The sequence below is a fragment of the Camelus dromedarius genome, chromosome 3 (genome assembly GCF_036321535.1).
Source record: "Camelus dromedarius isolate mCamDro1 chromosome 3, mCamDro1.pat, whole genome shotgun sequence".
In the NCBI taxonomy this organism is placed as follows: domain Eukaryota; kingdom Metazoa; phylum Chordata; class Mammalia; order Artiodactyla; family Camelidae; genus Camelus; species Camelus dromedarius.
In genome coordinates, this window is record NC_087438.1 from 110,822,170 (window position 1) to 110,847,848 (window position 25,679).

Here is a 25,679-nt window from a genome sequence, read left to right on the forward strand (position 1 = left end):
TACACAGTTTGCCTCAGTGGATCGCCGGTATTTATGATTTCATGAAATGCGAGAAGTCAGTGTTATCACAGAGACATGCATTTCACTGAATGAGACCCACTCAGGACCAAATCCACTGTCATTTCTGACCACACAGTGGTAAGCCCAGTTACATCAGCTTGTTTCTTTCCGTTCTAACAAAATGCCCCCACCCATGCCTTTAGGCCTTGGGCTGGCCGCATCCTGATTTCTGTCTCTCCCTGGGGCCTTGTGTCTGTTTCCACTTAACAGAGTGGAGTCATGGCTCAGGTCTGACCTCCTATTTATGAGCATTTGATTAATCATGACAGATGTATTGATTTTTGACTGTGATTCAGCTTGGACTTGTGGAGTGGGATTCAGTCCAGGCACTCTTCAGGGTGCATGGCTGGGGGTGGGGGGTGTTTTGAGTGCTGGTCTGTTACCTGTCGGTGTTTTGCCTTGATTCCCAGTGTCGTGAGTCAGAACTGTGCACTTGGTCCGTCTCTTTCCCTTTTACATTTGTACTAAGGCATCTGCTTCATGCCATTTATCCATTTATCCATCTCCCAACCAACAAGAATTTATTGTCTAAGCCAGGCCTAAAGAAAAGCAATGAAATAAGATTGCTCTTTCAAGGAGGTCACCCACTCTTGGGACAAGTTTATGAATCAAAATCCATCACTACCAGGCAATCCGATAGAAGAGCTAGTTAGCTATAAAGAAGATGAGAGCAATGACTAATATTTCAGTGCATTTTATGGTTTAGTAAGTTGTTTTTTCCAAGTATGTTAATTCCAGTGCAAAGCTTTATGATGTTAGATATCACTCTTTGAGTTTATAGATGAGAGAGAATGACTTGGCTTTATTGATTTGTGAAAGATAACACATTTATTTCAAACATTGATTGACCTCCTTCCATATGTCAGGCATTGTTCCAACAATAAACAGAGCAATGTCCCTCTCTCCGGGGAGCTACGATCTAGTCGGGGTACTAATCACAGACAAGTAAATAAAAGTGGTCAGGGAAGGCCTCAAGAAGGAGATCACATTGGAGAAAGACATCAATTAAGTGAAGAAACCAGAAGTGTCCAGAGCTTGGGGGCAAGCATTCCAGGCAGAGGGCACAGCAAGTACAAAGGCCCTGGGGTTGGTCCTATTTAATGTGTTCAAAGGATAAGCCAGAAGGCCAGTGTGGCTGGAGTGCAGTTGTGTCCTTCTGACTTTGCCTCCAAGCCCCCAAGATCATGGACTTGCCTGAGACAGAATTCTTCCTTTTCTTATATTCATGCTTGATGTTGAACAGGAATCCACCCCGTGACATTTTTAGAAGACAGCAAAGCTTAGATGTCTGGCTGTGAGGGAAAAGGGGTCACCCTAAGGTTGAAGAGAGAGAATTGATACAAATTACAGGTGACACAGTATGCCCATCTTAAATGCTCACTGACTCTTGGTACTCAAAAGGGTGGTTTATGTTACCAGTCTTTTTTTCTGTGCACCGACAGCGTGAATGGAGTGAGAAGCCTAGGAATCCTGCAGCTTCATTTGTATGTAGAATCAACCCCAGCGGGGGGGTGGGGGTGGGGGGTGGAATTCAGGCTCCTCCCTGTCTTCTGTATTTCTTACCCTCTCTCCTGAGAGCAGTAGCCTCTGTAACTCACCTGGTACCTTGTACATGCTGTCTGCTGAGTAAAGTATGTTGTCCTGACCCTCAAAATAAGATTCAAACGCTGCTTCATCCATTTCAACTGTGATGCACTCTTCTCTACCTGCCAGCCCAGCCGGTTTGTTTTAAATGTCTGGTTTTGATGTTTCTTTAAAAAAAAAAAAAAAGATAAATAACTGGTACAGCAAGCACATTTCTAGGTATTGAATTTCTGTAAAACCCTGCTACTCATTATAGCGTTTCTCTGTATCAAGTTTGCAAAGTTGACATCATCCCAGGAGATGAGAATCAGCTTATGGGCATCTCCACTAATATTTTTATCCACTTGGAGATGGAGCTTAGAGCAAGTCTCATCACACGGAAACCCAGAATTTGGAGCTAAATCCAGGTGAGAGAGGAGTAGCCTGATGCCAGCTAGAGTGGCTGTCTCCGCCTGGATGTTACGTGTTGCAGGATTTGAAGCTCATGTCTACACTAACAGAAACTTGGTGAATACTTCCACTAGTCTGAAATTGACATTCCAGAAGCCAGGTTTTTCCAATATACGGAAACTGACTCGGATGAGTCCCACATTTCTGGCCCAGACCTAAGGGAAAGAACTCCACGAACTTTAGTCTGGATCCACTCAAGAACTGATTCTCTAGCACATGATGTGATTATGAAAGAAGGGGAAAATCTGAAATAATCCTAGACTCAAGAATCTCAACCCATAAAGAAGGATTTTTATTCCTAAAAAGACAGTATATTAAGGCCAAATCTCTTTCTACTTTTAACTGAAAGAGGGGAAGTAACATTTAGAAAGCAGCCCAACTGTGCTATTTTCTCTGCAGGTTTGTTAAAACAGTCAGACTCAACCACCGTGATTGCTTGTTGATTTCTTGTAGAAGAACAAACCGAGGTGCAAAATACTAAGTGACTTGCCCCGGATCGCATAGGCGATCAGGAGTAGAATCAGCATATGAGAATGAGTCTTTTTGAAACTAAAGTTGCTACCGCACTGCTCCGTAAAAACAGACATTTTAAAATCTGAAGTTAAGAAAATACTGAGTTATCCCCTAAGCTAACATCTTCATTGTATAATGGCTTGTTAAACTGTACATTTTTGTCAAGCTATTCATACTCCCCTCTTATTCAGCCACTGAGAAATGGCTTTTTTGTGTTTCCCAGACGGGTCTCATTCCCACACGTGTATCAGTGATGGCGGCGGAGTGCACTTTTTTTTTTTTAAGGCTTGCCCATTATGAGGCATTGTATGATAAGAAAGGTGGCTTAGATGGTCAAAAATGATTGGAGACTTTTCTGAGCACGCTCTGGATGGAATGAATAACACATGGCAATTTATGTTGAAGGGGTTCTTTTTACCCAAGCTTGGTAATTTCCAGGGGTCATCTTGGTTAAATTAGATTTTAATTCTGAAATACTGTTGCTGGAAATGTTCCCAGTGGCCAAGTCATGTCTCGCGAATAATAGGATTTAAGCCAAAATTGAAAGTGCTGGGAAAGCAGATAAGGCATATCTACCACGTCACGTTTTTTTTCCCTTAGTACAAAGAGTTTTACAAGTACAAGAATTTGTTCCCATAATGCATGTATCTGTCGTTCCTGAAGAACAGGCCCTCCCCAGATGAACTTTCTCTAGTTAACGTGAAGTCTTCTCCACTGTACCTTTTCAGCATGACCTGAGGGATACTGTATTCTTTGTACTCGTGTTTTATGAATCTTTCTTTCTGCCGTGTTTTGAGTATAAGGTTGGGCGCTCTCTTGCTTGTTAACTTCTCTGGCATACTTGTGCTGTAGAGCACGTAGGAAAAAGTGAGTCTTTCTCACTATGTCTTTCTTAAACTGACAGAGCATAGAAAGAGCCATGAACAAGATAAAAGCAAATCTCTCAAGATCCTTCTGTAAGCTTGTAGAATATAAACATAACACGAAGAAGCATGCGACCTCCAGCTTCTAGTTCACTGCAGTAACTGTAAACTCTTACTGAACCGTGCCCGACGAGTTTACATTGTATTAAGGGGTTGATTTCCCAGTACCTGGGAGAGCCCCCATTCCCATCAAGGTCAAGGTTACCTTAAGCTTTCTGTCATTGTGACATAGCTCATTCAGACATGACCACCTTGTAATCTTAAGCCTGGCATCCTAATCTGGGAGAGATCCAAAAAGAAGTTCTTACCGGGTGCTTGATAGCTCCTAATACTGTCATGTAGTGAAACTTCCCTCTCCTTAGAAGCAGAAGTGACCAACAGGCTATGACAGTGGTGACTGCTGTTCCCATGCAAGGACTCAGAAAGTCTTAACATCTTTCTGAGAGTAAGGGGTGTGTGATGGGGGTGGAGATTATGTAATAAGGGTGAATCCTTTCTGAAAATTCCTTTTAATTCAAAGTCATGCTCACGTGTTTGTTTGATACACTTCTCCTCCTATGAACTTGAGGAGGATAACTTCCTCTTTTACTGTATTACTGAGAATTCTCCAAAGAAACAGAAACAATATGATGTGTGTATGTGTCAATCAAGAGATTTATTATAAGGAATTGGCTCACATGGTGTTGGGGGCTGAACCAGTGCCAGCCAGCTTCTGGCCCAAGAAGAGCCTGGAAAAATTCCCACTTACTAGAGAAATGATTAGCCCTTTTGTTCTATTCATGCCTTCAACTGATTGGATGAGGCCCACCTGTGTTATGGAGGCCAGTCTGCTTTCCTAGGTCTACCCCTTCAAATGTTAATCTCATCCAGAAACACTCTCACAGACACACCCAGAGTGATGTTTGACCAAATATCCAGTCACCTTATGACCCAGTTGAGGTGACACATAAAATTAACCATCACAACTACCATCCCAAAAAAGGTTTAAAAAATGGTTATGATTGGGTTCACAATGGGTATTAAGTCTGCTATGCTATCTGCTCTTCCTGCCCAGAGGACTACCCTGATTCTGGGTCTCTGAACCTGTTCATACTATTAGAGATGCCCTTCTTAAGAGATGCATAGGGCATATGAGTGATACCTGACATGGTAATTAAAAGGGAATAAAAAGTAAATGGAATCCTTTCAACCTGCTTCAGGCTCTTTAATATTTGATGATTTAATTCTTTGCTATTGAAATGATTAAAGTACTCTTTTGACCAGACAGGAAGGCAGCCTCTATTTCAGCAAACCCTGAAACATCCTCTCTCCTTTCCTTTCCTCCTGGATTACTAGCTTTCAGATACTGGGTGAGCTCTAATCGCGTCAGTTTCCCTTAGGCACTGAGACAAATTTAGCAGCAAACTCCTTTCGCTTCTTCATAACTCTCCCTTTATCTCCTTCATTCTCCATCCTCTGGACACTGGGAGCTACATTACGGACCATCTTTCTCCTTCTCTTGCACAAGCCTCTCCGAGCACATCAATTCAAGTAAGTGTGAAATTATGTGTGGCAGAGTGTGGCTGCCATAGGAGATCAGAGAATGTAGTCAGAAAAGGAAGGAAGGAGGAGATTCATGCGAGCCAGGGAATGGGGCAATGGATGGTGTAGTGTAGGGTGTTGTTGAATATTTATAATGTCCCAGGCACTGTGCTAAGCAGATTAGTGCACATGAGCACACGCGCGCACACACACATACACACAAAGAGTGCTCAAAGAGGGATAACCTGATCCTTATTAATACAGATATAAAAGGTTCAGGAAAGGTCCAATGACTAGTAAGCGATGGGACCTGAACTCAAAAATGGGTCTTTCTGATTCTAAAACTCATGGTCTTGATCATTGTGATCTCTGAATTTGGTTATGCAAAAGGAGTGGGGAGTGCATTCTAAGAAAAAAAAAAAGTGATTTAAGTTGACCACAATTACAGACTCTATTATCAGCAGTTCTTTTTCTAGAACATTATTTCTGAAATCAATTTGAGGTAGTGAATTCATCGAAGTTTTGTCTAATCCTTTCATGAAAGTCTTGTTGGAATTTTTCTGAATTAAAATACAAATTGGTTCCCAACGTTTCCTTCCTTAATACATTCCATTGGCACAGATCAGATAAAGAATAAAACCCCAGACTCCTTAGTAGCATCTTCTCTAAGATGCTCTGTTGATCTGGTCCCTTCCAACCTGTCCAGATCAGTCTGCTACTCTCTATCTCATGTAGAAGTAAATACGGTGCCCCTGTAGTCACAGTGGCCTTCTTGGTGTTCCTCAAATGTGCCAGACTCATCCCCTCTGTCCCTGGAGTCTTCCCATGGCTGGCTTCCTCCCTTCATTTGGGTTTCTCGTTTCTTCTCAGAGACAACATCCCGGACTTCCCGTGGAAAACTGACATTTCCCTCCCTCCTCAGCCTCTCCCGTCTTGTGCTGCCTCATTCTTACCTCACAGCCCTTCGTAGCTCTGGCTTGTGCAGTGCTCTGAATATAGGAGGACAAGTGCATGCCTTTGTTCACTGAGCACACAGGATTCTTCAAGGCTTCAGTGATTCCCTGGACTATGTTCAGTCGTTCCAATATTTCGGGAACGTGTGCGTGAAGTGTGGGGAGAATATGAGTCATTAGGGGTGTGCTCAAGGGAAGCAGCCATAGACATCTCCTCGGGGCGACTGCTGCTTCTCATTTTTTAAGGCAAAGGGTGATTGTGGACATTGGCGACCCATCTGAAAGACTGGAGCACGTGTGACACCTCCCTTTGGAAGGCCGATTTGGGCATCAAAACTTGAACAGAAGGGCCAAGTTAATAGGGCAGCTCCCGTGCCGGGAGTACACATACCAGCATTTCTGTTTCTGAACTTACCTCTTGAAACCTTTCTCACAAGTATCACAAAGGCACTGGGCCCTTTGAAGCTGTAACTTGAAGTCTCATAAAAGACACTGTCGTGTACACCTGACAACTTTTCCTAATGAACAGAGGGAAGGCAGGACAGCTTTCCTGTAGCTCCCTCGGGGTGTGTGCCCCGGTGAAAAGATCTATTTTGGAAGGGATTTGCACAGCGTGCCTTTTAAATACCACTCAAGCCCATGTCTTAATCGGGCTTTACTGGTGGGGAGCGCTCACCAAGCAGCAGGGATTGCCACGGCGGGATTTTAATCTGAACACTTGGCGTCGGTCTAATCATACTTCACTTATTTTCTTTTATGTGTCTGCTTAAGATAAATGAGCCGCCTCCTTTCTCAACAGCAGCTCAGGATCCATGAGCTCACATTTTTCACCTGGGACAGGGGATGTAGCGACTTAACACTTTATTATCCATCTCTCATTTTCTTCCCGTCAAACGATCGATAAATTCTCCACCGATGTCTCTTTTTAAAGGTTGCTTAAACGTTTCTGTTTCAGAACAATGTGTTGGTGTTGGTTTTCATGCCTAAATCCTCCCCAAACCTGGGTGTACATTTTGGAGTGATTTGTAAAGAGTTTTTGCAAGAATGTCTTTGGCAAAACTGCAAGTCACACAAGATGCTCTCACAGCAGCGTCCCTGGGTTGTGGGCACCGGTTCTCAGTGAGGGCTCTGATTTGTTGTTGTCCGAAGAGCATCCCATTCCCGTGCATCATCGAAAAAGACTTCAAAGTGGAAAAGACCTTAAAGGTTCTACTGTCCAGCTCCCTTTCCCAATGTGGGAGGGAACAGAGGCAGAACGGTGAGGCTCGTCCACGTTTCCACTGGGAGAAGGGTTGAGGCTCAGCCTAAGTGATTCCGTGGGACGTGCTTAAGTCTCCTTACAAACATTCTTTAAGGAAAATCTTTAACCTGTGCCTCCAGGCATGCAGCAATCCCCAGGTTGGTCTCTCTGTGTCCCTGGGTGGCCAGCAAACACAGTCCTGGTCTGGGTGAGTGGTACTTAGGGCTTGATGACTTTTCAGCCAGTCTTCCTCTGGGATGCGCACTTGTGGTTCTCTGCAGCTGACAAGACCGGTCACCCAGGTCCTGTCTCCCTACCCTGCGTCAGGAAGCATGAGAGGTGGGTGGGATAAAAAGGCAGCGAAGGTGCTGTCCCTGCTGCTGGAAGCTTGCGACCTAGAGAGAAAGTAACAGGAGAGCGTGGTCGAGCGCGCCCTGGCTGTTGCAGCATCTGCTCCAGTCTGACTTAAGCTCGCATTTCACAGGCTACAGCACATCTTGTGGCCAAACCCATCACTAGTGGGTAAGGAAGTATGATCGTCCATGTGCCCCAAGACACAGGGAGCAGCGAAGTGTTCCCAGCGGTGGCTGCTCTGTCTTCCTGTATCCCTGGCTGACGTCCCTGTTCAGCCGTCGTGGACATGTAGCTTGGGTAAGAAACAAATCTGGATCATTTGAAGCCACTGAGGATTTTGTTGTTACCAAGGTATAGCCTAGCCTCTTTCGACCGAGAGACATGGATTGTGTGAGTTAATGTTCAATTTGAAAGATAAAATTATCTTGATTCCCTTAGTGTTCGTATCGGGAGAGTGAGACTTAGAAAGGATACCAACAAGTGGTCGAGAAAAACATTCTATCCTTGCAATCTGATTTTTGAATTCATATTCTGAGCCAATATACCATAATGCTGTGTGTGTGGGCATGTGTATGTGTGTGTATGTATGTGTGTGTTCCTGAGGAAAGGTGGTTTCTAAAGGATGAAGGAATATCAGGGAAGACTTCTCAGAAAGTGACAAGTATGCCCTAAAGGACAAGTGGGAATGAAGCCATTTAGAAATAAAGAAAATTAGGTGTATTCCCTGTGTGTGTGTGTGTGTGTGTGTGTGTGTGTAGGAATCCCCCCTCTTTGGGTGACTGACTCATCCCCAGAAGACGTATAGGGCAAGGAATGCCCATCCATATATTACTACTGGCAACCGGGAAATACAGAATGCTTCAAATACCATGGCCACGGATCTATAAATCACTAAAAACTACTTTATGAGATGTTATAAAACATACGTGAGAAATCACAGTTCTGACCCACTGAGGCAGCAAAGCAGTTTGACAGACCTGTGTCTTACATCCCTCCCCTTCACTCACACACTCACACACACACACACACACACACACACACACTCTCTCTCTCTGTCCTAACCAATCTATGAGCTTTAGCTTTGTGGTAGCTGGGAAATAACAAGGAGAAGAAAGAAAAACAATGTCACTTGACATCAGTGGTAAAAGAATGAACAGGTGAATCAAGTTGAAATGACTTAGCAAGTGATCAGAAGCTGTGACCCAGACACCGAGGGGTCATCTCGTCCCTGCTGTTGTGTTATCATCCAGCACTGCTGATGACCCCGTTTTTAATCCTCCCTAGAAAAGAAGATCAGTAGCTCCCGTGGTCACCTGTCCCACAGTTGAATTGTCTTGATCACACAACACTTCCTGGGTCTAATGCAGCCCTGTCTTCCTTCACACCACTCCTCCCTCCCCAGGCTCGGTCCTTGATGAGGATAGAACACTTGCCAGCATCTTCCTTTTATCTCCGCACCAGGTATGGACAAATAATAGAGTTGTTTCTTATCAGTTCCCTCTCAAACCTACTGCTTCTTCCCCCAGCACACATATCTGAACACATCTTTTTATTTTTTAATTATTTTTTTTCTTGAAACATAGTTGATTTACAATGTTGTGTTAGTTTCCAGTGTACAGCACAGTGATTCAGTTGTACATTTATATCTCTACAAACATATATATACTTTTTCATCTTTAGGTTATTATGAAATACTGAATATAGTTCCCTGTGCTATACAGTAGGACTTTGTTGTTTATCTACTTTATGTACAGTAGTTTGTATCTGATAACCCCAAACTCCTAATGTATCCCTCCTCCCCACCATGAACACATCTCTTATTCATTTGGGGAATTTCAAAGCACATAATTCCATCTCCTGAACTACATTCCTCTTTTCTGGGAACAGAACTGCATGTCTATTCCTCTTTAAAATAAAACTTATTAAGGTTAAATATACATACCATAATATTCACCCTTTTAATTATACATTTTGATGATTTTTTGGTAAATTGAGTTATGCCAGTATCACCACAATCCAGTTGTAGAGAAGTTCTGTCACCTCTATAAAAATCTTTGAACCTGTTTACAGTCACTCCTCACTCATAATCCAAGACTACCACTAATCTCCTTTCTATCTCTATGAATGTGCCTCTCTGGACATTCTGTATAAACAGAATCATACAATACATGGTCCTTTGTATCTGTCTTTGTTCACCTAGCATAATGTTTTTGGAGTTTGTCTGTGTTGTAGCATGGCTCAGCATATTGTTCCTTTTTATTGATACGTAGTATTCCATTGCACAGATATAGAATATTTTGCATATTTATTCATCAGTTGATGGGCATCTGGGTTATTTCCACTTTTTGGTGATTAAGAATTTTACTGTAATGGACATTTCTGTTCAGGTATTTGTAAGAACATAGATTTTCATTTATTTTGGGCAGGTAGCTGTGAGTGGAATGGCCGGGTCACATAGTAACTCTGACTTTTTAACAGTGAAACCCATTTTCGAAGTGCCCTGCACCATGCTGTGTTCCCACTAGTGGTATATGAGAGTCCCTGCATCTCCACATCCCTGCCATTATGCGTGTTACCCATGTTTCATCCTTAGACTAGAAGCTCCTGGAAGAGAGGGTCTCTACCTTCATTCCTTCTCACTTAGCATTTAACACAGGGCTGGGCACACAGCTGGAGTTTAACTGTGCAGCATGGAGTGTGGTAGTGAAGGACTTTAGTTTTGCAAAGAGACTGTCAGTGTGTCTGAACATTCATTTTCTCAATTGTGGGTTGGGGTTAACTGTGCCTACCCCCTAGAGTTATAATGAGGATTAACAACGATAATGTCAATCAAGGCTTTGTCTAATGCTTATGGAAATGGCAGCTTTCATTGTTTTTAATTTGCTTGGATGTGCACTTTCTGAAGTATCCCTAGTTGAGGTTCTTTCTTTGTTGCTCCTGCAGTCACGTCCTTAGCTATAGACAGTGTACTGGGCCTGAAAGATTGAATAATGAGTGACACACTGTCCATCATCTCAAGGAATTTGAAGTCTGGTGAGGAAGGACATAGGTGTCCATGGATCATTGCACTGCCGTGTGATAAATGCTATGATAGAGGTGTGCCAGGAATATGAGGGCACCTCCAGGAAGGACCCCAGCCCCAGAAAAGACATCTGACCAGAACCAAAGGACTGATGAGAGCAGCATTAGGGGTGGGAAGAAGAGCCTTGCTGGCCAAGGGAAGGACATTTGCAAAGGCTCAAAAAGGGAGAGAATTGGGGGAAATGGCTACCATGCTTTGTGACGGAGTGAAGGGAACCTGACATGAGATGAGGCCGGGGAAGTGGCCGGTGCCAGGTGAAGAAGGGGCTACCTGTCACGTTAAGGAGTCTGCCCTTCACCTGTGCTGGCTTACTTTTTATAGGCTGACAGGCTCCGAAGAAGATGGTTCACATGTGAATGACCATTTCTAGGTTAAAAGGAGGAAAGTTGGAGCAGTCTCAAAATCTATAACACTCGGATGCAATATTTCTCAGCTTTTTTTCATCATTGCCTGTCCCTCCCCCGAGAATATTTTAGACAGTTTTCCCCCAAAATGCACCCCTCCACCATGAAATTTTAATTCTGCAAATACACTGTGCCTGTACTCTATGTATAAGCATATGTGTTCTTTATGCATTAAAAAGAGAACACTTTTTTTCACCTTCCCCCAGTCCCCAGTTTTCACCCACTGGGCACTGTGTCACCCTGGTTGAGAATGCTTGCTCTAATATTTTGGCATCTGCTCGAGGGATAGGCTTAGGTTTTCACATTTTTGTAATTCCCACAGTACCTTTCAAAACGCCGCTTTATTTGGACTGAAGATGCCCTATCACGTCACAGGCATTTGCTGAGCACATGCTATGAGCCTAGCAATGTTTTAGGAGTTGAGACTACAGCCAACTAAAATCCCCCCCCCCCCTTGGGAAGCTTGCATTCCAAAGCAATCTGTATATGGATACAACTGTTTCACTCTTCAGTCAAAACCAAGTAATGCCTAAGTGGGCCAGAAAGAGAAAGAGAAATACCATATGATATCACTTATATGTGGAATCTAAAAAAAGACAAATGAACTTATTTACAAAACAGAAACAGGCTCACAGACAAAAAAAAAAAAACAGACTTACGGTTACCAGAGGGGGAAGGGGATGAGAAAGGATAAATTGGGAGTTAAAGATTTGCAAATGCTAATTACTATATATAAAATAGATAAACAACAAGTTTATTCTGTATGGCACAGAGAGCTGTATTCAATACTTTGTAGTAACCTATAATGAAAAAATATGAAAAGGAATATATTTATGTGTATGTATGACTGAAATACTCTGCTGTACACCAGAAATTGACACAACACTGTAAACTGACTATACTTAAAAAAAAAAAAAAAAAAACTCAAAAAACAAAAAACACCAAGTAATGCCTACCATTAAAACTGCTCCAGCCAGACAGCCCTGACACCTGCTTACTAAAATAGGACTTGGCATTCCTTCAAGCTTGAGAATGTGCTGATGGAATTAAAGACCTGTTTGATGCTGATGCAGCAGGAAAATGAGAGGAGGAAGAAATAACACTGTCTTTAAATGGACATAATACTAATTCTCAGCCCTCATCCCACAAGGGTCAGCAGGGCATCCCACAGCACCGAGGGTTTTTTGGACATCTCAGTGTTTTTGCCCAGCGCTAGTGGGGAGGCCCTTGCGAGCACTAGTCACTGTCTTTCATCAGCAGTGGCTGAGAGCTGTGGTCCCTTTAGGTCTGGAAAAGGAATCTCTCTGCCCTTCCTGGGAAAGGGAAACTTTGGAGAGGCTGGAGCCCTGCAGCCATTTCCTTCTGAGGTCCTAACCTGTCCTGGGGACACTGGCAGGACAGTTGCCTCTGGAACTCATGGGAATTATGAGCTCTTGTCCAGTCCCAGCTGAAATCTATCTCCTCTTCTCTGTCTTGCCCCCTGTGCCCAACACGCCTGGCACAGTCCATTTAATGAGAGTTACCTTTTACAAGAGATAAGAAACCCCACTGCTTGCAGGCTGCCTCTGCTTCTTTGCTCTCAAAATCTCTAAGCCACATAATTACAAAGCCCGAGAAGCTATTTGAAATGGTGATGAAAGGGGCCAGGGGCCGGCATGAGAGATATAAAAAAAGGAAACAAATGGATATTTCAGTCTATTGTCCTGCCACTCTGAAATCTCTTTAATTATTCTAGACTCATTTTGTAGAAAGCTTTCCACTTGAAACAACCAAGCAGACAGTCTGAACCAGATAAAGAATAAAGAGCAGATGCCAACATCCTTGGACTAGCCCAGAGGGAGAGGCTTTGTACATTCCACCCACCTCTGCCCCTGCTCAGGCCGCGTCTCCCCCGGAAGACCTTCCAGGAGGCCACTCCAACTGGCCTGGCGAAATGAGGGGATCTGCTCTTGCATCTATGGAAATGTCTGTGTGCTGAGCATGGGGGCAGGCACTGGGGATGCAGCACCCCGCAGGGCAGCAGATTTCGCTGGGCTGACGGCGGGCTCCTGGCTTCCCCGTTCTGTCTCAAGTGCACTGGATAGACTTCAGGGCCACTGCTGGCCCAGTCATGCCCAGCTAGCCAGCTGCTAGAATTTTCATGCTTACCTTTAGGAATAAAGTTTTACCATTTGAAGAGGGAAAAGCAAATGATCTAATTCTTTCTAATTACTTCAGGAATGGCTGTGACTCTTCTAAATGCCTCTTCTGCATCTTCCTGGGAAGAAAGTTTTGCTTCGAAACTGACCTAAAAACTCCTATCTTAATAATATCCATAGTGTCTTAACGCAGTTGAAGGTGGAATGGTTTTAAATAAGGCTGTTCTCAAGCGGTTTTGATGTGAATTCAATCCAGTCTGATTGTTCGAGAGCTATAAAGGAGATTTTAATGTGATAACACATTTAGTTGGCTCCTCTAATCCGCTTTGTGTATTATTTTGGAAATAGAGGCTGGTAACAAAGATTCACACTATTTGAAAGACCTCTCCCACCAAATACCTTGGGCAGACCTGGGAACTGGGAAAGAAACTGGAAAAAATGAAGTGATGATACCCAGAAATGGGAAGAAACGTAGACATTAGGCAAGTTGGTTGTAGTTTCTTACCAAAAACAGGTATTGAAGCAAAGGTTAAATTCCAGTCACAGAGGAGTTAATTAACTGTTAGGTTAAGTGAGCATGTCTCGAGCGTTCATCCTTCTGGGATCCCCTTGGCTGTTCTTTGGCTGTGTGCCCCCCTGTATTTGTAAATCTCTCCAAGGACAGAGTTGAGAGGGGACTCCTTTTGTTCTGACTCCCCATGGCTCCCGGCACACAGCTGTGCACACAGTTTGCTTTCTACAAATAGCTGATGATTCATTCTGCTTGTGGCCCTGGCCCTGGGAGACAGTGGGTTGCAATGAAGAGCCTTTGACCCCAGGAACGTGGAGTAAAGGTGATTTACCGTAAGAATGGATGGTGTTAGTCTTGGGGTTGGAGATGCCCCTCTGTGCAGCTGCTGAGCGCACTGACCAAATAAGCGAAAATCAAAGTGACATGAAGAAATCCCGCAGATACCGTCAATGTATTACTTTTGTGTGTGTTAGATCAGGGGACAATAGTGAGTACCAGTATATTGTCTGAATTAGAAAGGCTGGGGTTCAGATTCCTGGTTCTGCTATTGACTAGCTGTGTGATTGGGAGCAAGATCCTTACCCATAGTTTTTTCATGTGTAAAATAAGGAAAATAATGACTCTCATAGACTCATTGAGCAGATGACATGAGCTGATGTAACTGTAGCATTTAGTATATGACACAGTATCGACTTTTGATAAATGATGACTTTAAAAATAAATCCATGAGAACATATTTTTTATAATTTGTGTTTTTATTACAATTGAGGTATATGTAGAAAATTACAAAGTGCAGGTAAGCAAAAAGAAGAAAACAAAAGAATCCCTCATTTTAGGCAAAAACAGTTAACCTTAAGTATATGTCTTTCTAGAATTTTTCCCTTGGGAAGTTTTCTCTAGAGTTTTTCCTGTTATGTGCACATATGATTACATGTATGTATGTGTATGAATATGTATATGTGGATACTTAAACAAAATGCATGTATGTGTTTCTTTGTTAATTGATGGTTTCACTTAATAATGGATTATGAATGTTTATCTATATTCTTAAATATTCCTCTATAGGAGCAATGTCGTATTCTATTCCAGTGTATTTACCCTTTTAACATGAAACTTTTAGTTTCTAAGTTTTCATTTTTTTCTTTTATAAAATGACATAGTGATGAACAGCTGTATAGCCAAATACTTGCACATTTACATGATTATTTCCTAATGATCAAATTCAAGAAGTCACATGGTAGTTTCGGTAACAATAAAGAAGTCGAGGTTAAAGCCTGCAGAGTGCAGAGTATAGTAATCAGCACCCAGTAAGTCATCGATAAGTGTTAAGAGTATGTGATTTATGTATGTACTGTAAGAGTGGAGGGAGATTTATTTGAAATGAGCTTGCTAATTACCGCAAATATAATCTTTTATTTGAGAATACTTGGGAGTTCTTGTTTGTTTAATAAACACAAATCACATAAGAATAAATAAATAAGCCAGTTTAGTCTATTTATAGATACCAGGTTTAGTATATGTTCATGTTACGGAGTCCAAGCTTGTGCTGCTCACCACAGGCCAGTAAACTGAGAGAGGAGGTGTTGGGGCAAGGAATAGTGACTTTATTTGGAAAGACAGCAGACTAAGAAAGATGGTAGACTAGTGTCCCAAAGAATCATCTTACCCAAGGATAGATTTCATGTTTCTTTTACACTAAAAGGGGAGGGGATGTATCTGGTCATTACAGACTTCTTGGTGCAGGAATCCTTTGTTCTTGCAGCTGTCCATGTAGGTCTAGTCACAATGTTCCTATAAACTTTCAACAAGACAATTGTTATTTTCTGTTCTGCAACTTTTTATCTATATATGAATGGAAAAGTGTTATATCTTTTAAGGTCAGAGCCTTGAGAATGGGCCCTCTTATATATTTCAGGCTATAAGCAACTGTTCTTACAAAGGTGCAAAGCCAGCACGACTAAGCACAGACAGCAGAGCAAGAACTTTAGAGCTAAAGGAATAGATCAAATATGGAGTCAGGTTTATTCTTCTCTGTTACATTTCTGTGAAAAGGTCTGCTTCTCCAACTAACGGAAATCATCAAGAGTAACCCAAAACAGGAAAACATATCCTTTTGTGGGAGCGGGGTTTGTGTAGATATTTCCTTTTTCTTTTTTTCCTTTGTTGTGAGTTCTGCTTGTTGCTAGTGTGATGTGAACACGCCCTCCAGCCTCCTGCCTCTCACACTGAGTTTAAATGCACAGTCTGGGGGCCCTCTGGCAGAGCTGTCCCCACAATTACCAAAAATAGAAATACACAGATGGCCTGCTATCCCTGAAAAAACAATAGTGACCTGAAAGATCTGTTCTCATCCACAGACTAGTGCTGTTATAAAGGAGGCATGGGGGGAAAATGCCCATTTCCTACTTGGTCATTCAGTGCCCTCCACCCTCCATATGGTGTCTGTACTGAATGTCTGGAGGTGCAGAGTACCTGGCAGTGCTGGAGAGCAGACGTGGTACCCTCAAGTGAGAAACTCCAGGAGTCTGAGAACACCCAGCTTAGTGAAACAGGCTGCGTAGTGAACAGGGGAGCGTGTGGTTCAGGCGGACATTCACCTCCAGCCAGTGGCAGCCGTGTGAGAAGGCAGGCTCAGACTCGCTAGGGCTCCCAGTTTTCAAGAGATGCTGAAAGCCTGGATTTTTCATTCAAATCTTCCAGTTTTCAAGTGTTATTAGAAAAATGTAGGCATAATTTTTTATAAGCATCTACATGTTTGTGTATGATTCGCTTTATGAAAGATGATTCATTTTATTAAACCGAGTCCTCAGCTTGCTGACTGCAGGTCTTGGGATTTGTCAGCCTCCGTAAGTTCTTTTTGCTTTTCTTTCTTTTTTTTTTTTTAGTTTTACTTTCTATACAGTTTTTATAAGTTATATTCTATTTACGGTTTTTACACAATACTGGCTATATTCCCCGTGTTGTACAATATATCCTTGTAGTCTGTCTGACACCCAGTATTTTCTACCTCCCAGTCCCCCACTCCTACATTGCACCACCACCCCCCCAAACTGGTAACCACTAGTTCTCTGTAGCTGTGAGTCTGCTGCTTTTATGTTATATTCACTAGTTTGTTATATTTTTTTAGATTCCACATATAAATGATATCATGTGGTATTTATCTTTCTCTGTCTGACTTATTTGATCAAGCATAACACCCTCCAAGTCCATCCATGTTGCTGCAAATGGCAAATTTTCATTCTTTTATGGCTGAGTAATATCCCATTGTATATATACACCACACCTTCTTTATCCATTCACCTATTGATGGTCACTTAGGTTGCTTCCATATCTTGGCAATTGAAAATAATGCTGCTATGAACATTAGGGTGCATGTATCTTTTCAAATTAGTGTCTTTATTTTTTTCAGGTATATAATGAGGAGTGAAATTGCTGGGTCATATAACTAGTTTTATTTTTGTTTTTTTGAGAAACCTCCCTCCTGTTTTCCATAGTGGCTGCACCAATTTACATTCCCACCAACAGTACACAAGAGTTTTTTTTCCTCCACATCCTCGCCAACACTTGTTACTTGTGTTCTTTTTGATGACAGCCATTCTGACAGGTGTGAGGTGATACCTCATTGTGGTTTTAATTTGCATTTCCCTTATGATGTTGCACTGGTTTTCTGAAATTGCTCTTTGTGTGTTGTGGGTTAAATCAAATGAGTAACCATTGCTGGTGTTACTGAGAACACAGATTTTTGGTATGGGAGAAAGGTAATAATGTCATTGGTCATCTCAGGAGGATACTGAATCACCAATTCAGTATTTTGAAGATCAATAAATAAAGGAAGAAAAATCAAGCATCTATCAAGTTCCTATATGAGCTATAACTTAAGGTAAAACATATAGGTGATGGCATGTCATTTCTCTTGATAGAATATCCCAACTAATAAATTAAGAAGAAATAATTATTTTATCACCAATTTGAAATCTCTAGTGAAATGATGGATCCTCTAGACAAAGATCACCAGTGGCTGATGACATCACAGCAAAAGATGTTACATACCTCCTGATAGAGAGCATGTGAGAGGCAGAAAAATGCTCTCACCTCCAAAAACGTCAGTGTCCTAATCTTAGAACTGATGAGTATGTTACATTAGATGACAGAAGGGAATTAAGGTTATGATAGAATTATGGTTGCTAATCAGATGATCTTAAAATAGATTATTCTGGTCTGCCCAGTGAAATTTAAGGGTCCTTAAAAGTGAAAGAGAGAGGCAGAAGATTCATTGTCAGAGTGATTGGATGTGAGAGAGAGTCAACTGACCGTTGCTGACTTGAAGATGGAAGGGGCCACAAGCCCAGGAATGTGGGCAGCCTTGAGAAGCCAGAAAAAAATCAAGCAATGAGTCCTCCCTTAGAGCCTCCAAAAAGCAGTGCAGCCGCCTTGCTGGCCCCTTGACTTGCCCGCTTTGAGCCCTGGGTCTGAATTCCAGCACACAGCTAATGCTGTCTTAAGCCATTGAGTTTGTGGTTGTTTGTGACGGTAGCAATAGAAAGCCAATATATTCCATTTCCTAGGATATTATTTAGTCTTACTAGAAAATTGAGCCTGAACTGATGATGTGTCTTGATCTAACCATCACTTTATAGGAGATACAGGGGACATAGGAACACATGACAGGCAATTATGGGAATGTTCAGCAGAAACCTAAACTCTGGGAAATGCTTTTGACAAATTACATTTTGTTTATCAAATAGAGTGTCTTTAATGTGTGCGAATGGAAGAAAGAGAAATTGACTGACAGGAGATTTGGGAGATGACCTGGTGTTTTCTGTGTCAATCAGTTGCAGTAGGGAGCTTGATTCAAATAAGCAAATATAAAGAGAGAAAATATTAATGAGATTCGAACATTGCCACTGGGTTTCTGATGATATTTAGGGGTGATTTATTTCTCTGGTGTGGTGATGGTATCACGTTCTCTTTAAACCAAGGAGGTGGGCATAGTAGCTAATGTACAGACCAGTAGCCATAAACTGATCACTGTGGAAGGTAAATGACAGTCACCTAGGTATTTGCTGTTTATCCTTTCTACTTTTGTATATATTTTAATATTTCCATAATAAAATATTAGTAAAAATGTTAGTAAATAATTCAACTCCTTAAGTGTTTTGTGAGCCAAAGACACCAGGTCCAAAGGCTGGATTCCACAGACTGACAGTCTGTCATTTCTGCATAGACGGTAAAACCGGATTTCTCACTTTAACGAGGGAAATCATCCTTTTCTCTTTTTCCCACTCCCCTCCTGCCTCCATTCTCTCAGTGCTGCCTAGTAAAAAGGGTCTCCATCTGAACTAGTTGATCTCTTGAGGGCATTTCTTGCATTTTGCTTGTTTGGAAAATTTGCTCAATTTTCCAGGATTGCTTGGAGTAGATTTTCTCAGAATAAGTGAGCAGAGAGGGTAATGTGCATGATCATACTGAACAATGTTGCCTAGTATTTTATGTCTTCATTTGGACCCCTTCTTATCCCACCTCTCAAAAAAAAAAAAAAAAGAGGCAATAATTTTGTTTCAATTTTTAAAAGACTGAAGTATTTTGAAATTTTGGCTAATCCAATTTCCCATGTTACCTCTTTTTCAGGATGGAATGGGAAACTTGAGAATTACGGAGAAAGGTCTAAAGCTAGAAGGAGACTCAGAATTCTTGCAACCTCTCTACGCCAAAGAAATCCAGTCCCGACCAGTAAGTTTCTGTGGAGAGAAGGAATTGTTCTTTCCCGAGGCTCTAAATCTGGGGAAATTTATCTTGCCATCAGCTGAGTATAGAGGGTTGGGGCAGAGGGCAGCGATGCAGGTAGTGAGATGCGTTCAGCTCTGACGTCTTGAGTGTAATCACCGCTCTCGTACTGTAAGCAAATGAGACGTCCTCTCTGTGCCTCTCTGAGGGTAATAACCTTTATCAATGAAACTTACAGATCATGCTGCAAAGACAGCAAGAAAATCGATGTGGAAATGCCTTAAGCACTACACAAATCCAAGGAAGTCTTGCCGTTGCTTTTATTGGTCAGGTGCTACAAAGCCATCTTTCGAAACTGACCTACAATAGACCTAGAATTTTATTTTTTATGAGAAATTTGGACAGTATAGCCAAGGTTGATTAGAACTGGTTTAATATTTTTAAAACTATGCTCTGAAATGATATTTAAACAATCAGTCTAGAGTGTGTGCCCATGCACTTTGCCTCTTCCAGGCTTCATCTTTATCTAGTGTAATTCACAGATTGGCCCACTGGGGTCGCAATTAGTGCTGCCTCCATCTTGCAGATCAAAGAACTGAGGCTTGGAGAAGGAGTTTGTCCAAAGCCACCTACTTACAAAGCAGTAGAGCAGGGATTTCAACTCAGGAAATCTGGTTGTAAAACTTCTCTGTTAACCAGAGCCTCCTACCAAATCTCACTCTTCCTTTCTTTCTTTCTGTCTTGCTTTCTTCTTTCTTTTCCTGATGAAAGTGATTCCCGGACACCTTGATTTTATTAACCAATATTATGAAAGTTAATTTTCATTCTTGAGTATTTTGGGGGTTGGTTGTTCTTTGGCTTTCATGTTTACTTTTTGGTGAGGTAGTGAAGTGTGCTGGTTGAAAAGGATCATTCATGCGTTCGTTTGCTCTGCCTGGGATTGGTTTGTGTCTACCTGCGAGCAGAAAATAACATGGAAGTTCCCCAAAGCGTCGTTTACATTGTGGGCATCAATTAGCGTAATTAATGAAATTCAGCAGCTTGATGCAGTGGGTAATTTTATCTGAGTGCTATCTAAGCTGTTGATTGTATTAAACTGGAGTGCAACTACTGAATTGCCAGTAAGTTTTACCTCTTTGTGTGCCTGGTAAAAGGGAGGGAACCATGATCTTAGTATCAGCAAAAAGAGAAATTAATTCAGCCACCCAGTCAGTGAATATGAAATGTAATGGGGACCCCACCACACACGGCTTAAGCACTTAAAGTACCAAGAATATTGTAAACAGACCCGTGGTTTTTGAGGAAGCTCTACCCTAGAAGGAATAGTGGGATGAAACTCTAACAAGGGGGACTGGGTGGTGATTCTGCGTTGGACTGAACAGGCAGTCGATTTCACGCATTTAAGAAATAGCTGTTATTGCATTGTTCTTGATGTGTATTTGCTTCTCCCAACTTAGCAGGCAGATTAGTGAAATCATCGTCTGAGTTACTGGGTGTGCTGTAGGTCAATAACCTCACCTAGATTAAACTAGTTTATCTCACTAATTTGGACTGGTCATTTCCCTCCTTCTGTAAAGTGCCAGATAGTAAATATTTTAGCCTTTTATTTGTCTTCTTTTTTGCAATGCTTTCAAATATAAAAACCATTCTTATCTCGAGAGTCATCGAAAAATAGGCTGTAGGCTATAGTTTGCCAACCCCTCTAGCCTGTATTAGGGGTATTTCCATAAATGCGTCAGTGGTCTGGCTGGACTGCTTGTGGTGCCGGAGAGCAGATTTTCAGAACATGGGTAGAAGAGCTCATATGTGTTAAGTAAAATATCCTGACAAAAATTTCCTTGGTGGAGAATTAGAAGCACATAAAGGAATTCAGACACTTGTATTACAAGACTTGAAAAGGTTACCTCGTATATCTCTCAGGTCCATAGCCAGGAACTAGACTCTTGGCAAACACATCAGCCAGGGTATCTGAAAATCAACAGTCATCGATCCCAAGTCAAAGATACACTTGATTGGAACCTTAAAAAGTAATGATAATCGTGAAAAACTTGCTCTAATTTTGAAAAAGCAGTGACTTGAATCCAGTGCTTTCAAATTCATGTTTAAAGAAAATTAAAGGACTGGAATTCACTATTTTTCCATTGTTATTAAGAAAGTATTTTTCCTTCCAAAAAATAAATAGTAAATAAGTACAGCTTTTAGCCTTATGTTTCTGATAACAAAGTCATTGTCTTCTCAATGAAGACAAGAAGACATACAGATATGCATGTGTAATAAAACGCATCATTAAGTCACGTGGGCTCTACTTGAAGCGTGTGTCCAGATCCATCCACCCTTCTCCATCACATGTCACACCCCCCTCCCCCCGTTAAAGCCACCGACCTCTCTCACCTGCACCGTTGCTATAACCTCCTCTCTCTCTGCTGCCTTTCGCTCTTAGCTTCATAATCCAAATCGTAGCTGAAGTAGTCATTTCATAGATCAAGTCTCTCCACCTCTTTGCAAAGGGTTCTCTGTGGACTTCCCATAGCACCTGGAATAAAATCGGAACTTGTCATTAAGGCCTAGAAAATTTTCTGGCAGATGTTTTCCGTGGTAGGTTCCTTCTTGTCATCCTGGTCTCAGTTCACATGTCACTGTTTAAAAAAAGACCTTCCTCGACCAATCAATCCCTTTAGCACAACAGTCATATATAAAACATCACCCTGTTTTTCTTCTGTCTTGTAACTGCCATCATTTGACATTCACATTTGCTTAAGAACATACATTCAGAAGAGCAGGCGGTTTTCTGGATTTTCCCTCCCATGATCCCCAGCCCTGTTGCTAAATGTCTGGCACGTGGTATGTGCTCAGTAGATATCTGTGCAATTGAATGATGAATCATTAAAAATGAAAGTGTCCCTTAAATCTGTCTCACAGGGGCAAGCACTGTTAACAATTTAGTATATTTTTTCAGACATTTTCCCTGCGTATATATTTTTTATCAGCACCTATACTTCGCATACTGTTCTGTACTTTTCTTCCTCCAAATAATAATAGTAAATTGTTATATGTAAGTAATATTCAAAACTTTAAGAGCTGTTTTGAGGTATAATTGATACAGAATAAGGTACACATATTAAATGTGTGCAAGTTGATAGATTTTCACATCTGTGTGTATGTGTGAAACCATCACCACAACCAAGACAGTGAATATATCCATCACCAAGAGCCTCTCCATGCTTCTTGCTAATTCCTCTGTCATCTTACACCCACCCTCCTTCCCGCAGCCCACCCCTAAGCATCCACTGATCTGCTTTCTTCCCTACAAGTTACTTTTCATTTCTTAGAACTTTACATGAATGTACTTAAGACAATTTGCATATCTTAAAAATGTTCAGACTAAATTGTCATTTTATCAAGATCCATCTTTTTTGTAGCCAGCTATTTACTGCCTAACTGTATCCAACTTAAAGAGGATTTTTTTTTTCTTTTTTTGCCTGCGATTGAATGTGTCTAAGTTCGGCTGAGGAGAGACAGGAGAAGTGGCTCAGGGCGTCGGCCTCTACTGCTTCCCTTTGGGATGACGTCAGAGCACCAAGAAGGCATACGAGGCACAGCAGCAAAGAGAGATTCGTCTCTTTTTGAATTGTCTCAAAAAGTGAAAACAGGTTGGATCAGGAAGGTAAAAGAACAAAATGAGAACCTAGAGATTTCATCTCTAGGGCTCTCTGTCCATCAGACACAGGGATAACTGCCGGCTGAACAAAATTGAAGTTCCAGGAGGAAAGAAGGTAGAGGGGTGCCTGGTAAGCAGGCACGCAGTAGAATCTGCCAGACTTCCTGAATCCGAGCCCCACGTGATATTCACAAGAGCCTCACATGGAGTAGCTTCCATTCCCCACTCTGTCACCTTCAGCTTGCTGGTCTTCTTCCTGCGTCACCTGACCACTGCTTCCAGACTCCCTGCAAGACTCTTCTCTGTAGGCTGATCTACACTCTCCTTCCTCCATAGATCAGAGCTGCTTCGCTTTCATGGGGTGTCTCCTTCTGCTTTTCCCAAAGAAAAGAGACCTGTGTCCAGTTGAACAGGATTAGTCAGCTCTTCTGCGTGAGGATAACTAATGAAGCAGCACTTGACTTCATTTTGGTTTTGTGTTTCATTGATCCGAGACGAGCTGAGATTGGTGAGGCAATCTACGCCATGCTCGATACTCGATCCGATTTCATTACTGAAGGTGGCAACCCTGGTGAAGTCACTAAAAACTGATTAGTGTGATAGCAGTCACTTGGGAAGATAAATTAAAAGAGCACATGTTCATCTGTATGAAAACTTCCATCAGGGAATTGAATGAAAGCCCTGGGATTCTCTAGCTTTAGCTGTGCGGACACATAGCTTCTAAGTGGTCACGTGTCATGCCACTCAGGAAACAGACGGGAAAGGACACACGAGTTACTCCACCAACACATCCAGAGACCCCTTGTCCCTAGGAATACTTGAATGCATTAGCACGGGAACTTGTGATGGTAAGGGATTTAATGCCGTAAAACTATTTAAATCCCATTTCATTGTGGTAGGCATCTTTATAATTGCAAACTATAGCTACAGATTTTTGGCAGGAGCCACTAGTAGATAGATTGAATGCCTGAGTGCTAAGGAGACCTTTCATCACAGTGTCATTTGGGACAAAAGTGGCAGATCCATGCTTCTTCAGAGAGACATCGCACCTATCATCCCATGATACTGGAACTAGATGGAGTTTTAGCGTAACTTAATGTGTAGTGACATAACTTAACGTGGAAGGAAAACCAGCATTTATTGATCATACTGTATGCCAGGCCTACAGCAGTGGGAAAGTTGTGCAATGAGTTTTATCTCCATACTCCTCTCAAACTATATTTGGAGTGGATATAAGGGTCCTAGCCCATTTCAATATTGCATTTAGAAGTTTAGGAGAGGAGAGAGGAGAAAGAGAAGTTGGAGGAGGGGTACAAAAATTAATTTACTTTAGCAGACTAAAGTGGAAAATTATTATATAAAGTTTAATGGGATTTATGTCTTTCAAACGTTCTACTATTTAAAAACTCACATGTTCTACCTACCAAAACCTATTAATAGAATTATGAAATCATACATGGGTGGGGTTCTTAAAAGCTGCCTATACCAAGAGACAGTATAACACCGTGGTCAAGCTCATGTGCTGTATCATTGAACTTGGGTGGCAACCAATGCTACTCTTTGACCAAGGAGTCATCTTTGAGCCATTTCCCTCTCACAAGCAATAACTTACTGCCAAAGACATTAAGTCCCTGACTTAATTCAAAAGTATTAAGAAAATGAAATTGGAAACAGCAGAGGATAATGCAACAGGACCAAGCTTAAATAGGGCTGATCTAACCCTAACTGAATATTCTCTATCAATTGATTGTGAGCGTTCGGTGAAGTGATTTAAGTGACCCACTTTATAAACTACTAAGTAAATTTTTTTTTTAATTTAACTTTATCATCATTATTATTTAATACTTGTTTTTTAGTGGAGGTACTGAGGATTGAACCCAGGGCCTCATACATGCTAAGCATGTGCTCTACCACTGAGCTACACCCTCCCTCGAAGTGAACTATTGATATGAAGGCTTATGACAGAGGTCACAAACTGAATTCAGCCCATAGATAGAGTATTTAAATGTCTGAAGATTAAACTTTTTAAATAATCTACTTTTTTTTTATTCCTGTTGGGAAAACAAACAAACAAACAAAACAAAAGCAAAGTCTGGCAGAGTGGTCTGATGCTCCTGAGGACTGGAGTTCAGTAGAAGGTGCCTCTTCTCAGGTCGGGGTGTGCTCTCTGTTGTGCCAGAGCCGCCATCAGTCACTCCTGGCTTACACCCCGCCTGCCTACGTCGTTTCTGTTATGGCCCTTGAAGCCCCTTCAGGGTGCAGCCCCTGGTGTATGGGCGTGAGGCTGTGTCTGTCTCATCATGCAGGAGTCCAGAAACTGGGTTGACTTCTTAGGATTTGTAGTCACTTAAGACTCACTGCTCCTCATTTCTTGTTGCTCTTTTGCCCCAGTTTTCTCCTAGTCATCTGGCTTCTGTGGGTTTTGAAAAACTGTCCAAGTTCAGCAGCAAGGGATAGCAGTCTCAGAGCTTCCAGAGGCTGAGGTTCTGGGCCGCCACAGCCATTCCCTCCCGGAACCTCCTAGAACACGCCTCGTTTTTGTCTTTATTTCGTTAACCATGCCA

At 41.9% G+C, this 25,679-nt stretch overlaps 1 protein-coding gene across 7 annotated transcripts in view; it reads left to right on the plus strand.

Moving 5' to 3' along the window:
• The window catches only part of SGCD (sarcoglycan delta), an 840,821-nt gene that overhangs the window by 629,752 nt on the left and 185,390 nt on the right, over positions 1-25,679 (plus strand). For all 7 annotated transcript variants that reach the window (XM_064484486.1, XM_064484485.1, XM_010987254.3 and 4 more), the window contains one exon: positions 19,362-19,463. In XM_064484486.1, the coding sequence (XP_064340556.1) occupies positions 19,362-19,463 (102 nt within the window). The remainder of the gene's footprint in view (positions 1-19,361; positions 19,464-25,679) is intronic.